The sequence below is a fragment of the Corvus brachyrhynchos genome, unplaced genomic scaffold, assembly GCF_000691975.1.
Source record: "Corvus brachyrhynchos isolate BGI_N302 unplaced genomic scaffold, ASM69197v1 scaffold176, whole genome shotgun sequence".
Lineage (NCBI taxonomy): Eukaryota > Metazoa > Chordata > Aves > Passeriformes > Corvidae > Corvus > Corvus brachyrhynchos.
Window position 1 is genome coordinate 201,054 of NW_008238435.1, and position 16,180 is coordinate 217,233.

A 16,180-nucleotide genomic window follows, 5' to 3' on the forward strand; every position below is an offset into this window, starting at 1 on the left:
AAGAGTGTGGGAGAAATGGAGAGTGAGAAAGACACACGATTAGCATTCATTACATGAGCAAAACTGAGGTAGAAAAGTTGATCATGTGAAAGTCCAATTTTAGGTAAATCCTTCTCTTCTTTGTGCTTTTTCATCCAATTCTTATAGGCCTGTGGAGAGATAAAAGGGATAATAATAAAGCTTCCTTTAGACAGTATTGCAAGCTCATGTCTTCTGTCAGTGAAATCTATTAATTTGATAAATATTTAATAAATTAGCAACTTTTTATCTCACTCTGAGGCTTTCTGCTGCTGGCCATGCCCTTAAAAAATCTAAAGTGGGAGAGTAACAATATAATTACTTTCTTTACCATTTCAGATGCTACTACACCGATACTACCACACACATTGTCATAAGATGTTGTAATTGTACTATAAAAGAATGAAAATTAGTTTCAAAACAAATCACAAATATTTGACTATAGATTAAAGAATTTCTACCTCCCAATGTCCTTCATGAAAAATGTAACAAGTACCGTCTTAGACCTAGGGGTCTCACACTACCCTCAGCAGTTAAACTGCTAAAGTACTGTATGAGGAAACAAAAAATTCTCTCTAAAGTACTGCTGAAAACATTGTTATAGTCATTTCACCACCACACAAAATTCTGTTTCATGTCTCAGCTTACTTCCTCAAGTATAACATAAGCGTATATACAATAGCATGCCTTTGTATGCATGACATAAACAGGGAGGTAAAGGTGGTGAAGGAGAGAAGCTGTCTTACATGGACATATAGAGACTATGAGCAAAGCTTTGTGAGGAACCTCTCTCTGGACTAAGAGAGGACATGCTGGGCTCATGCTTCACTGGCACAGGTGGTGTAAGAAACCTGGAACTGGAGAAGGATGTGGGAGAGGGAAGCAGCAGGGCAATCTTGTGTGTTATGTAGTGAGACTATGAGATTCCAGAAGTAAGAAAACCACAATACCTGGTAAGCGACAGCGAGCCCTCCAGTGTCAGCTGTATTCTCCAATAGTGTGAAGGTGCCATTGACATTAAAGCTGTAGCTTTCATAGTGTTCAACCAAGCAGTCTGTAGATCTTTGTAGTGCACTCCTGTTGCATGCAGGACAGTCCACAGGCAACACTGTGGGGGAAAAGTCCTAGAAGTAAAACTATTTATGGCATTCACCTGTGTTCCTCACATTAATCACTGATTCTTCCTAGTAACCAGCATGGACTGGAATGTGTTTTCCTTAAGTTCATCTAGCTCAATAATATATGTACACACTGATATAAGGACCGGGATTTCAGATCCTCTAAGGGAAAGTACCAGTGGGACCTAGAGGAGTAAATAAAGACACCACAGCCAGTACCCACCATAACCATAGAATGAGTGAAGAATTTCATGCGCCATGAAGACCCCGATGGCTCCAAAATTCACAGCGCTGAAAAATAAAGATGAAAAGAGGGCTTTTGGAAAGAAAAAGAGGGCAGAGGAGCATTCTTTATAGCCACTGAGCACGACTGTGTGCTCCACAGGAGCATTCTGCTCTGGGACCCCACAGAAACACTTTGTATGTGTTGTCACTCAGATGTGTAAAAGTGCAAATACAAGTGTAAATTATCCTACCAATGCTTAAAATTGTATTATGGGCTTATTTTAAAGTATTTGTAGCTAATAAGCCATCATAACAATGAAGAGTCTATGAATGAGATTCTGCCTTCATTAGCTGTAATGACAGGTATTGTTGTTGAAGTATGTCCTTATTGACCCTCTACTGTCTGAAATGCTGCACAAACAGCAGCTACAATGGTAACCATACAAAAGCAGGATGTTTGGAGAAGCAATCTTGCAACTTTTGTCTAGTGAGAAAGAATACATAAAACTGGCAAGGCAAATTAAAATCATGATGATTTGACTGCAATTACTCTGGTCTAGCATTGGCAATCTTGCCACAAGCATGAGGTTGTCCTAGAGACCTCCAGTAGTTATTTCCAAATGGAATTTCTATGGTTCTATGCAATGAATTTACAGATACTCTCAAAAGGAAGAGAACACTCAAAGTGCATTTCCATTATATGAAATTATGGACTCATTCTGTCTTCCCGTGCACTGATTAACACAGCTGAAGCATGAAATTATCGTACTGGATCATTACTTCATCACTGGGAACTCAGTAAGAGTTCTATAGCTGATAATTTATAAATGTTACTCAGAGAAGTTGTGGATGCCCCATCCCTGGAAGTGTTCAGGGCCAGGTTTGATGCGGCTCTGAGCAACCTGGTCTAGTGGAAGGTGTCCCTGTGCATGGCAGGGGGGTGGAACTAGATGATGTTTAAAGAAAGGTTCCTTCCAACCCAATTATTTCTATGATTCTATGATACTGTAACAATTGTACTGCTTTGCTGAGTTCTTGTTTTAAAAATTATCTTCATAGTCACCTGAATTAGCTTTTGCCAGTAAAGTTTAAACTCCAGAGCATCATCTGAGAAAATGCCATTGTACCAACTCACCAAAAGCTGATTAAGTTTTACTTATCAGTCTATTCAACTGAGGTGACAGTGAAAAGAATGTACTTTACTAACACTGAATACAAAAGGAATAAGAAGGCATAGACATTTTTCACAGAGGAAAAATACAGTGACAGCCCATACCACTGGAAAAAAAAATTATTTTCTACTATTCTTTTGAGATGTCCTTTTCTTCATACTATAATAAATTAATTAAATACTGCAAGGACTGGTGACTTCTAGATCACTACTGAGAAAATAATTACTTTTAAGCAATCTTAAGACATGTTTCTTTCAAACTTCAGCCTCTTGCCACAACGTGAGCTTATCTTTCAGTACAATGGTATTAGGACAAGTATCTATCCACTATCAGGCAAAAAGGACATTGAATGATATGTTTACAATCAACTGCTTGAAGTGCTTTTATTATCAGAAAAAATATTGCTTAAGAGATCTGTTCCATGTGATGAAAGAACACAACCAGAGGAGTATGATCTAGAGAAGTGTCATTATTGCAGGGGAAGACTCAGAATGAAACATCTATTTGCTTGGCAGAAAAGGTTTCTTAAAAAAAAATGAGAGAAGAACTGTGATACATTTGAAAAAGACTTCTGACAAGAAGTTGCTCTGTGAGGCTCCTGTTTTCTCTGGGTTAGATTTCAGGAATCCTTGGAATCTAGAAAATGAGGGGCAAAGGTGAAATGTCTTCTTTGCAGTTAACCTACACATGACTTCTGCCTCTTTGCTCTGGAATAGTATCTTTGTCTTAGTTTAGTTTCACCTAGATTCTGATTTTGCTTCAGCAGAGTCAACGATCACTCACTCCAAGAATTCATCAAGCTTTAGAAAAAGCTGGGTTTCCCCCCGGGATGCAGTAAGAAAAACAGATTAAAGACAGACCACCCACTAAGATTCCTCCTGGAAGCATGGTGCAGCCCAGGGACTACATTCAGCTTGAACCTCTTAAGCCCCTCCATACCTGGGAAACTCCATGTGGAAAAACGGACTGCGGAACATTCCAGCTGGAAAGACCACCATGTGGTGCCTTACTGAATAGTATGAATGCACACTCCAGGGGTGCACACGCCAGCTAGAAGCAAAATAAAAAGAGAAATTAGAGAATGTATTAACTCCTTATCTCAAACTTTGATCCTTTCTTGCACCGGCTTGCAAAAATAGTTCAACTGTTCACACAGCACCAGCAAATTATGAAATTCACATTATCTAGAGTTACAGGTGTTTGAAATAAATCTTCAGTTGTTTACAGATGGCCAGAACTAATAGCTCAGTTTTCATAGACATAAAGAGATTCTCCCTCACAATTTTCCTGACAAGTAAATTAGGATTAGTAACCTCCTGTGAAGTCCTGCACAGAACACTCTTCAGGAGGACTTAGGTCCAAAGCACGTCTGTCAATGCTGCCTTCCTTCTGAAGCATCCTATGTCCTGCCTTTGAGGTGACTCCACCAGCATTCATGTCATCACAGTGCTTTGCTGTTTGCTTTGTTGTGAAGCCCAGGAGAACCAGCTATCCCTCTTAATCAGGGGTGTATGGTCAAAAAAAGTGGGTTTTTTTCAGGGGTCTGGTGGTCTCTTCACAATGATGGGGTGTTTTGGTCGCATTGCTCAGGCTGAATGTAGGACAGGCTGCCAAATGCAAGGGTTTTTTTAAAGCAGGATGCAGCAATGCAGAGTTGCAGCAACATTCAGAACTGGTGAAACCACATTCAGAAGTACTGAGTCCAGTTCTGCCCACTGGCCCCCGCCTGCCCTTCCTCCTCTTCCACAGTAAAAGAGAGCTATAGACATACAGTTATCACAGTTCTGAGTGACCTGAGCTAGTTGATCCTGCCTTGAGAAGGGGGATTGGACTAGGTGATCCCAACAGGTTGATCTCCAACCTCAGTTGGTTCATAAGTATGTGATTCTGTTATATTTTTCAGATCACTATCTTACTTACTTATCCTGCGGGTGATGCTGAAGGAGCTTCAGGTAGGAATTTTCCCTCAATATTTTCAAGCAAGCCACCACATTGAGGAAAAAAGTGTCTTCATTTATCTCCAACTGAGGGAAAAGACAGGGAATGTGACTGTCACAGGGCATAAGCAAGGAATGAATTGAACAATTGAGAAAAAGAAAAAATTAGAAAAAAAAAGTCCCATGGATCAAAAAAGGGTTTATCAAAAGAGAAACCAATGGGATACTTGTAGGTTTTTTCTCTCCAAGTTCTAAAGACCTTCAATTTAAGATATGACAGGAATGTTATCTGAAGGCCAAACAGATCATACAAACAGGTAAAAAATTACTTCGATCAGGCCAGCCACTCTAAATAGGAGACAGTATAGGCAACAGCATAGAAGCAACAGATTAAGGTTCTCTGGCCCCATATGTTCCCAAAAAATGATAAGTAGGAAATGCGCTCCAGAGGTCATAGCCTCTTTTGTAAGCAGACAAGATAGCAGCTGATACAGGTAAACTGCCAGTAATGAGGCAGGCATGTTTACATTATATGCCTCACATTCTGGTATTCCAGGTTCACTTTGTCAGTCTGGAGTATGTGAGCTGGATAACCAATCTCCACTTGTAGTTTGGAAACCTAAAATAATAATAAACAAACAAACAAACAAACAAACAAAAAGAAACTTGATCAATAGGAGGCTTTACATTCTGCAAGTCCTTTTAAAGGCTATTTCCAACCAATGTAAGCAAGATCTGTGAGTCAGCTCTTTAAAAGGACAGCTACTCTGTTTCAAGAAGATATCTTGTCCTGCTGCTCTGCTTTCTCAATTCTACGACCTGAGGCCTAATGTTGTTCTATTCTTTTTCTTTGTATTGTCTTCTGCCATTCAGCTTTTTAGCTTTTAACCTTACTAGATGTATAAAATTGAATTGTATCTCAATAAAATTAATTCAGAGTATCTGTGGACAAACAAAAACGGAGCCTCTCTATGCCTACACATCAGTGTATGTGTACCTATGGCACTTACAAAACCACCTTCAATATTTAGTATGAATAAGACATCTATTTAAGATTGTGTGCCTGTAGAAGCAGGTAGGAATATATAAAGGTGCAGGTCTCTTCTCTTCCTTTTCCAAAGGCTTCAGGGAAAGGAAGGCCTCAGTACTTCCTGCCTTGTGCACGCACCAAGGCTTTAGCGTTTCGGCGAGTCTGTTCATCCATCCACTCCACCTGATCCAGGCGGTCGTAGAGGGCATCTTGGATGGCAGAGAACATCTGCTCAGCCTGCCGTGGATAAAAAAAAGAAGGCATGGTCACAACTGCACAAAAACATTGCTCACTCTTAGCTACCATCTTCACATGTTCCAGCAATTCAACCACAGAATAACTGAGGGAAAATTCCTTTCTTTTTGTGATGAAAGAAAATATTTCAGTTTCTACAGTGATTTAGGCTTAAGTTATTTGGCATCCAGTTTTTCCTCACAGGGCTCACTGTTCTCTCCCACACACCTTTTCATCTGGCCTCTCACAGTAACTTAGAGGGAGACAATTCCTTCTCATTCAATAATGAATAATTGTACCCCTTCATGAGCAAAATGAAAATTCAGTATCCACAAGTATTTCTTGCTGGTGTCTCCCTTTTGAAAATTATGGCAATCTGAGTTAATCCTTCTCAAAATTATGCTTTATTAATCAAAATTTATGCTTCACTACATGTAGTCTTGGTTTTCCCATTAGCTTTTCTTGATGTTATTTACTCTTGCCACCTTATAGACTTCAAACTGTTTGCAAAACCTGATGCTACACTAACTTTCCTCAAAAGAGAAAGGAACTCTGACCATCACAGGATGAAAAAAAAGAAATCTTTTCCACACTGCAGGCAGGTGTTCTTTTTTACTGTAGATCCATTCAGAATGTTTTCATTTGAATGCTTAGTGTTCTTGTTGAGATATATCACGTTGGTGATGAATAGTGTTAACTAACTGTTAACTAACTCTTATTCCAGGGAGCACACAGAGATTGCATGCATTTGTACCGCTGTCATAGCTATTGGTACTGCACATATGACTTTTCTAACAGTTGGGACAAAGATAATAGCTGGTATTTAGCATTGATCATTCTAGAATGACAGCAATATCTTGTTCTGACATATTCTAAAAAAAGGAGGGAACTTGCGTAAGCAGAGGAATATATAAAGAGGCAGGAAACCTACACATGATTTTGCTGCCTTGATGTGGTCTTAAGGTGGCATGTCAAAAAAAGAAAGAGGTGAATCTGAGCTCTGCTTGGGGGTTAAGGTGATGAATACCTACAAATTTCTTGGTCTGCTCAGGGAAAATTTCTTGCACAATCATCTTCCCTAGAACTGGCTCAAAGAAAGAGCTGGTATCAGTCAAGCACTTCCTCCAGCGCTCAGCTAGCATCTGTAGGAACAAAGTAGAGACACATGAGAGTGAGGGCAAAGAACTAGGAAATCAGTAAAATGATATGGAGATGTGTGGTCGGTAGCATATGCACTGCTGACTAAGAATGACAGCAGTGAATATGTAATGTAGTTCTATTTAAGCTACCTCAGTAAACATTTCTACTAAAACATTTATTTCCTTATGATCTACTCCACTTACCTCAAGATGAAGATTTGTACGTTAGCAGAGAAAAATCCATAGAAGAAAGATGACCATCTATATATTTTTCCTACTCCATGATACAGTACACTCAGCTCTCTAAACTTTTGTGTGTCATGTCTACTTCCACATTTCTTTTGAGAAAAAAGAAGCACTTAATGGTTTGGGGAGAGTAGTTTTTCTCTCCAAATCTAAGAAACTCCATTCATCTAAGGCATCAAGGGAACATTCAGAAGGTATGACCTACAGTGTTCAGCTGTCAGGGAGGCTGAAGAAGCTGATAAAAGGCTGACTCACCATTCTAGATCCCATTTTTCCATAAAGGATCTTATACAGCTCCAGGCGTGCATCTTGGAATCGACTGTCAAGGGCTGGGGAGAGATTCCCAATCAGACAAACAATCATATAAATGTGAGGGACCCTGTAGGCAGAAGATTGAAGGCTGGTCACCATAAACACACAAGTGAGGCAAGCATCAGAGGAGCAACTTGAGGCAGAGAAATCCTAGGAACCTGAACAATGACAACAAAGAACTCTGAATGGAATACACCTGGATGCTATCAAAGGAGGATGATTGACAGGAGTCTACTAAAGAAACTCCCCAAAACACTGTGGATACTTAAAGGGTAACTGCCTGCTGGGGCACAGGATTCTTTATAGGAAGTTGGAGAAGGATAACTTTTAGGACTGGGTGAAACTTAGAGAATATTATGAGAGGTCTGTGGGATTCTGTAAGATTTATGATGGCATGTTTACAGGAAGGACCAAAGGCAGGGAAAGGAAAGGATCATAGTGGATTGGGAGAATATATGTGGGAAAAAGGAGAGGAAAGGTGGTAGAAAGGGATGGTTGAGCATAAACTTGTGCTTGCCAGGGCGTCTGTCTGATTGAGCTCTGCACATGGTCACCAGGATACGTCCTATCTTATTAAATGCTATTGTTAAGTAACATTCTACTCACTGTGTGTGGGGATGGAACTGGATGCTGGAGACAACGAGCCTGAGACTAGTGGAGGGACTTTGGATCCAGCTGGCTTCTGGAGAGAGCAGGAGTCTGAGAGCTGGCTATTGGAAATACTAGTGGTTTGGACCAGCTACTGAAAAGACCTGATAGGAGTGTTTGTAACAGGAAGACACCAGAGTACCAGCAACCAAAGTTGCAAGGGTTGCTTGCAAGTTTCTCATATATTCCATGCAAGACTCATATATTCCATGTGATATATCCAAGTGAACACCAGGAGATCTTGGCCAGCTTCTTGACAGACTGAATACCTAAGACCAGCTATTGGAGTGAGCCGTATCATGTGTGTGCACACATATTTCACTAGTATTGAGCAATCCTGATCAGCTGGAGCTGAGGAATAGGATTAGTCTGGGTTCATGTTTGTATGAGTGCTATGGGTGGATGGGTGCCAGTCAATACACTGTGTTCCCTCTCTGTGTGACACACATAAATATATTATTTTATATGTGTGTTCAGACATGGTACATGCATATGCAAGCCTATTGGGAATATATGCTAAGCCATAGCACTGGCCAAACCTGTGGATATAAAGCCACAGCAGTCTTGCAATTGTTAGACTATTGGATTTAGCAGCCTCTAAGACAGACCTATTAAACCTATAGTATTTGAAGTAAATATTTCTTGGGGCATGAGCAATCATAGCTGTCGACTCCTACCTTCCCTCGTGCCATTTCTTGATGAGCTGTGACATTTCTCTTAAGTAATCCATGTCATGCACTGCAATTGGCTGAGAGAGGTTCATTGGCATAGGATGGAAGACAGCCTGGAGACATGCCAGCCAGTCAATAGCAGGTGCCTTTTCCTGCAAGTGAAACAAAACTTACATGCTGAATTATGAATCTAAACTGGCTCACAAGAAATAACAGGAAAACTAGGATAGTCATCGTAATACTGTTAAGAGATACTTTTGACAAGTTAAATTGTTTTTATAATGTGTATCTTGAAGAGGAGAATTGACTTTTTTGAAAGGGAATTAGCGCCGGGGAGGGGAGAGAGTTGTGGGCCTGAAAAAATTCTGATTGTCAGTTAAAGACCATAAGTTAAAGGGTTATTTAAAGCTCAACAGGCTCCAAGTGTAATTTGCAAGACAATGGCATGTAATAAGAGTGTCTGATATCTCTTTTCATCTGGATCTTCAGAATGAAGACATGAATGTCACGTGTAATTGTGTTGCTCAAATTCTAAGGCACAGATACCTGTAGCTCCCTAATGGTAGTGCGAAAGAACAGCATCCCCCTCTGCTGTCTTTTCTGCAGTGGGGTGACAACTCGCTGGAGGTTAGAGATGAAGGACAAGGTCTTGGAAAAGGAATCAGTAGGATCATCCTCTGTCCCTCCAAGTAGGACCCCCAGTTTCTCCAAATATGAAAGATACACACGGAGAACCTGCAATACAGAATATGTGACCAGTGGAAGATACATGACTGAAAATTAGTCACTCCATCCATCCATCCATCCATCTTGACCGTATAAACTTCAATCTTTGAAAGCTACTGCAGGCCCGCCCCATTCCTAAAACTGTCTTCTTTCTGCAACATCCTTATGTAATTATTCATGTGGAATACACCTTGCCAAGTACAGTTCCTCTCTCAGTGAAGAACACTGAATTCCCAAAAGATTATTTTTTCTCACAATTACTTCACAATTACAGCTCACAATTACTTCAAATACTTGAATAATTTTAGAGATGTAGGCCTGTCATCTCTGGAGTCAAAGGAGAGAAATTCAGTGATATAATGAGCCAGCTTTTCAATGGAGAGAAAATGTCAACTTCTTGTTTCTATCTTCATGAGGTTTCAGAGTAATGTTTATGCTGGCTCAGGGGTTTTATTGAGGACTTTTCTGAAAAGCTCAGAACAAGAAACTGAAATAACTCAGTTTATATGAATTTGGAGAAATGACAGGGTTTATTTTGTTGCAATGTCCCAAGATCAAAGTTGTTTATTGTTCCCTCAACTTATATTCAAACTTTTTAAAATACGCCTTAAAATGCTAGCTATCCCTCCCTACAACACACAAATTTTGTTATAAAGCCTTATTTTGGACAAAAACATCTTTTAAAAAACATTCAGGCAAGGCAAAAGCTAAAATGAAGCCCAGATTCAGATTACTTAGCAAGTAGAAATTAAAATTATAATTATAACATTCTGTTTCTACACTAGAAGTTTTCAACTTGGGATCTAAAATGGGCTACATTTTACAATCTATCCTTTGGAAAAGTAGAGTTTTGTAAAGAATTCCATCTGGATGCATTTTCAGAGGTCACTGACCATAACCCATGGAAATAGACCACTCTGAACCAGGAGGTAATTCAAGGAGATCCCTGCATCAAATAGCTATATCAGAGCTTCAGGCTCTGATATGTTACCTTAAGATAATTTTTCTCTTTGAATTCACTCTCAAGTGGAATCTCAAACTCAGGATGGTCAATCTGCAAAAAGGAGTAAAGGAAAAACTTATTATTATTTTCAGAAAGAATGGAAATGTGAGGATCTTTTGGTAATCAAAAATTATCATGGAATTTGAAATGTTATTAACTTGCTTTTACTTTTGGAAAATGTTTGTAAATTCTTCAGAGAACAAAGGCTTAACTTGAGCAAGCCTTGGTCTGACTCTTTACTCACAGGGCTTCCTTGATAATGCTCTTTCTTTAGCATACTCACCTGAATAATATTGGTCTTGGGGTCAAAAGGACTAGGTCCCACAAGGACTCTAAAAAATGGGAAGGTGCTGTATCTGCCCATGAGAATCTGAAGAGTTTCATTAAAATCTTTTGTTTCCCCCACACCTGTGTTATGCCATCCACCAACCTAGAGAGAGACAAAAATGCTGCAGGTGAGAAAAATGGGTTGGATCTGTATTTAATTTTTTTTCTTTTACACCTATAAGCTTAGCCACTATGATAACTGAGAAGCAACAGAGCAAAAAGCACCAGGGGAAACTCATGAAGTGTTCTACATATGCTGCTGGCTTTAAAATGACCTGACACTTTCCCCTAAGCAAAGCAATGAACTGCAAAATGACACAAGGAAAAGGAATTGTAATTAGCAACAGAGTAAAGTGTGCAGGAAAAAATACTGGGTAAGCAGGAGACAGGAAATAGGTCTCATTTTTCTGAAGCCATTCAGAAGGACAAACAGGGATCAGCGATTAAAGGTCCCACCTCCCTGACAAGCAGATTCATAGGTGGGCCTGTAGTCACTGTTCCTCCTGCTGGAAGGTTCTGCATCCTCTTTTGACACAGGGCCTAAATGCTCTTTGTCGGAAGGAAGAATGTGCAGCTCCCCTTGGCATTGAGAGGAATCTCCCAGAATGGAAAGAGAAGGATTTTCTCCTTTAAACAAGCTCTCTTGGAAGCCTTGACTACTGAATGATCATCTAATTTTAGACACAAAAATTTCATCCATTCCAGGTGTTCCCTGAATATTGAACTGAATTTCTGAGATTAAACATGATCCCTCTTTGCAGTATTGGTTTTTTTGCCATCCTTAAGTAATACATAAGGTCATGAGGAAAGATTCAAGTACCTGATGTCAGAAAATCAGTTCTTGAAACAGCATTTAAAGCTACAGGATTTATCACTTAGAAGTTGTGCTGTGAACCATGACTAGGGTCAGATTCTAGAAAAATTACATCATGTAGGACTGTATGACCCTAACTGCCCGTTTTCCTTCTCCGTGCAGGAATTCTCTTCCTGAGGGAGAGGAAATAGCACAAACATTCACCTGATTTAGGAGGTCCTTCAACGTCTGAGCTCCTTGGGATTCTATTCGTTCAGTATCCATGCAGGAACGATAAAATTTCATTGCTTTCTCCTTGGCTGAGCCTCTTATCCCAAACTGTGGACTTTCTGAAGAAAAAGAGTAGATTTAAAATTTAAAAATAAGTTTAAAAAGAAGTTGGGACAGTATTAGAGCAGAGAACGGTTTTAAGAAAATACTGTACTTTGATCCAGAACATTTTAATAAATACATCCACATTTCCCACAGTGACTCAAAGCAAGGGACTTTCTAGCGCCATGACTCTTCCTGAGACCAAATATGTGAGTTTCTTTGCATGGAAGCAGGAGTACAACAGGAAGATGGTGCATATCTAGGCTTCAGTCCCCCACAGAGACAGGACACATCATCAGAGTGCACTTTCAGACTAGCAGAGCAACAATGGCCTGCTTTGACAAGGCAACAGGAAAATGGTTTGGGTTGCTGTCAGAATTTTAAAGCGTGACTTTCATCTGTTACACTTGGCAAGGGGAATTAAAATGTTTAAAATGCAGCTACTGTAATATGACATGCTCAAAAACAAATCTGTGCCTGTAATGATAGAAGAACGAAGAGAGGGGACTCAGTCCCTGTTAGGAATGATTGTGCTCTCAGTTACTACTATTGTCAGCTCTGACCGAGGCAGATGCCGAAGGTAACACACCAATCATCTGTCCCTACCTAAAAGCCTTTTCAGGATCAACAGGTTTTCTTCCAACAACACATCAAATACATTTAGTGATTCTTCTCTGGTTCTGCTTGACTGTTTGCCTTCCCATCTGCCACAGGCATATTTGTAGAAGTTCTCACAGGGGTTTACAGTGTCATTCCTAGAATTCAGAAGTCTTTCCAATAGACCAAGATCTGACTCAGCAGCACAGGATCCTGAAGAGGAGGTAAATAAGAGAGAACTGAGAAGTGACAGCGGAAAGTGAGAGCAACTCTGAACAAAACACTTTTAGGGGACATTTACCCCAAAAGACTTTTTTTTGGTACAAGCTCCTCTGCATGCAGTGTTGAATTCCTTGTAAGGTATTGCTGAATATGGATGAAGTGTGTTTTCTCTTTCACTTCCCAGGGAGATTGTCCTCTGTTTGTACTATCTAGGCAGCCACAAGTTGGATTATTTTGCATTTTCAGTGTCCTTCCCCTGGATCAGCCGAATTTGGCCACATGATAAACAAGAAACAACTGATGGTGTCAACACGTGATGAAAGGGAAGGACATAGCCCAGTGAAAGTAATGACATAAGATTAAAACAACTTTTTTTCAAGCATGGGAAACATTTCTCAGCAATGACATTTGCCAAAAGAGGACAAGGACTTTCTAGAATATCTTGCTTCGATCTATAACTCTCTTTTTCTTAACTGCTGCAAATCACCAGGTATATGTTCTCATTTTAGTTCAGTATCTTATATCAACATCAGATCAGATCCATTATTTACTGAAATAATCCACTTGTAAATCAAGGTGAGACTTCCCATACAATGGTTTCAAAGTTGACATGGGAGAAGGTAGGCAGAGTAGAAATGGACTAGATCTAAACTAACAGTTTTTCCTTGGTCTCTGAAGTGAACTGTCTCCAACACATAACAAGAGCTAAAGAAAAAAGCTAGGCAAAGAGTCAACAGTGCTTATTTTGGAGCAGGGAATACCTGTATCCACCAATATAAATGCACCTTCAGTATTGAGCTTTCTATATGCACAGACATTGACATGGACCATTCTGCAGATAGTTCTTTAGCAAATTTGGAAGGTAAATTAATGTTTCTGGTCTATACTCACAGCTTCTCCATTAGCAAGAAACTATAACTTCTTTTACTCTATGACTGCACTGATCTGTACTAGAAAACCAGGACTAAACTTAAGTCAGAGATAAAAGTGCAGAGGAGGAGCTCCAAGTGTCAGATTCAGTTCTGTTTCCTGACTATAGACAGAGCAGAACACACTGATGAGGTGCAAGACAATAAAACGCTGCTCTCCCTCTAAACTGGGCTCAGGCATATTAAATGGCAGGCAGAGGAGAACAGATGTGGAGGATCTCTCCCCACTGTGACCCAAGGAAGAGGTAGAAAAATGTACCTTTTTGACAAAAAGTGTTATGATTCCTGGAGATTCTGAAAGTCTGGTTCTTAATACTGATGTTAAGCTTAAAACAGTGGAGGCAGGTAAGAGATAAAGGGGTCTTAAAATGGGGTGGATGAGGAAGAATAGAAAAGGGTATCTCATATTATACCTAGAGCACAAGTCATCACGAGGTAGGTGATAAGCAATGTAAACCCAAGGAGAGTACTGAGAAGAAGTGCACACAGAAGTACGCTTTTCCCCTGAAGGCATCGTTCTTTCTTTGCACCTGTTCTCAGCTCCTGGTCACAGGTCTGAAGAGACAGAAAAAATTAAGAAAGAAAAATTCATATTAAGGTTAGCACTGATAATATACTCCATCTCCCACCTAATCTACTAGAAAATCACTCACAGGACTACTGCCAAAACACAATAGTTATCCAAGTCATCTACATGACTGTATTCCCAGAGGCTTTCTCACTTCCTCATTTCCCTTTCTTTTCAAGCTATAACTGTTGCACAGTGTTATGAATTATGCATTGAAAATCCAGCTTGCTATGAGGAGATTTGTCCCTCCATGGTTCATTCTGTTTTATGGAATCACCTTGCATGTACTTCCTGAATATATCAAAGCCTTTTTGCATCTATAAAACTAGTAACAGGATGGCTAGGACTGGTGGTTCTTTATACTGCTACAGTCTGGCAACCTGAGCACTAATTTCAGATCTCTCCTGAAGAAATAAAATACTGCATCCTAAGCCCTCAAGTCCAGTTCAAGTGAGAGAAAAGATTTGTTCTATTCTACAAACTGGAGTAAGCTGTAAATCACTGAGAAGATCTTATATACAGAGAGGTCTTATCTCACTCTAATTTAGTTTTGTTCATAATCTAGGTGTGTCTTTTTAGTCAGTGGAACAGCCTAGGCACCTAATGAGTACACCTTCTGTTTTAGATATCTGTTTTAGCATGAGCTGAAGCATTCTCCGGAGTTATTTGTCCTTTTCTCTGTTGATTGCAAAGGAAGCTAGATGACTATCATAGGATACACCCCTAGCATCTACCTGGATATAGTTATAGGAGATGACATTTTCTCTGGGTGTTCACTCCTTCTGCATACTTTGACGTACATAAGACTGGAGAACAGCAGTTTACAAAAGAACAGACATGTGAATGCATGCTGGTAATATATAAAGAAAGGGAAAGAACTGAAAAAAATGAAAAGTGGAATGACTAAATAAGAATAAACAGTGAGAAAGGGGAGGCAGAAGGAGGGAAAATACCCCAGAAGATAATGGAAAACCTCAGCTGTAGCAAGGAGAAAATCTCATAGCTGTGAAAGCTGATGGAAGTGCTACTGGGAGAGTCCTACATGTCAGCGTCAGGGCCTGTCCTGTACTGTCCCCACAGGCTCAAGTTTAGCTCCCTGTTCTATCCTGGTCCTCTGATACAAGAAATCTGTTTGAGAAACCTTGTCAGGCCTTGGAACTCTTTGAGGCAAAGCAAGAGGCAGCCTTAATGAACATGCCCCTTCTTCACTTGGCCTTTCTCCTGTGCAGTCTCCATCTGAGCTCTGCTGCAATGGCAGCCATGCCTTCATCTGGACAGGCATGCCACTGATCTGGGTCCTGACCATAACCTACAGACTTGATTCTGCAGGTTTGACCTGGAACCTGTCTCCTCACAAGGGACTTGCCTGGCAATCTACACTCTTGGTTGACCCTGGGCACTGTCACCAGGCCTGCCTTACACCTATACTGGCGTGCACCCCATGCTTTTTGAGGCATTGCTTCTTGCCTGCCTAGTCATGACTCTCAGGTTCCGGACTGTCATCTCTCTTCTCATGCTCCCTTACATGCAGTAGCTAAACCGCATTTGTCACCACACTCAGTATCTATGTTCTTTGCCACAAAACACGGAAACATGGATCTCGACAAAAATCACAAGAAATGGAGCAAAATCTTACAGGAATTAAGTACATCACAATATATACCCTTTCACCTAAGGGAACATTAAGGAAATGAAGGAGTCTGCTGTTAATCATCTGGACTAATATACTACGGTACAACTTCTGCACAAAAACATTAACAGAACAGAAAACAAAAATAAGCAATAGAAAAACAGACCTCATAATTTTATAATCTTTCAAATGTGCATTTTATTCAATCTTGAATAAAAGCCTCTCAAAAGCTTACTCAGCTCCTGGAAATTGCTAACAAGAGTTGAATGCCTAACTGCTTTTCTTGTTTAAAATCCTATTTT

General features: G+C 40.0%; 1 protein-coding gene across 7 annotated transcripts in view; it reads right to left on the bottom strand.

Moving 5' to 3' along the window:
* KEL (Kell blood group, metallo-endopeptidase) overlaps nt 1-16,180 on the bottom strand; it is a 28,748-nt gene that overhangs the window by 2,926 nt on the left and 9,642 nt on the right. For 3 of the 7 annotated variants that reach the window (XM_017736509.1, XM_008635417.2, XM_017736508.1), the window contains exons 3-18: nt 14,094-14,235; nt 12,539-12,742; nt 11,825-11,949; nt 10,763-10,909; nt 10,468-10,530; nt 9,297-9,485; nt 8,757-8,902; nt 7,375-7,498; nt 6,766-6,876; nt 5,639-5,737; nt 5,012-5,089; nt 4,454-4,557; nt 3,473-3,583; nt 1,360-1,427; nt 969-1,126; nt 54-149 (exon numbers count right to left, since the gene is read on the bottom strand). In XM_017736509.1, the coding sequence (XP_017591998.1) occupies nt 54-149; nt 969-1,126; nt 1,360-1,427; nt 3,473-3,583; nt 4,454-4,557; nt 5,012-5,089; nt 5,639-5,737; nt 6,766-6,876; nt 7,375-7,498; nt 8,757-8,902; nt 9,297-9,485; nt 10,468-10,530; nt 10,763-10,909; nt 11,825-11,949; nt 12,539-12,742; nt 14,094-14,235 (1,965 nt within the window). Of the gene's footprint in view, nt 1-4; nt 150-968; nt 1,127-1,359; nt 1,428-3,472; nt 3,584-4,453; nt 4,558-5,011; nt 5,090-5,638; nt 5,738-6,765; nt 6,877-7,374; nt 7,499-8,756; nt 8,903-9,296; nt 9,486-10,467; nt 10,531-10,762; nt 10,910-11,824; nt 11,950-12,538; nt 12,743-14,093; nt 14,236-16,180 lie in introns of all 7 variants that reach the window. The other 4 variants (XR_001862635.1, XM_017736510.1, XM_017736511.1 and 1 more) reach the window with 3 other exon arrangements.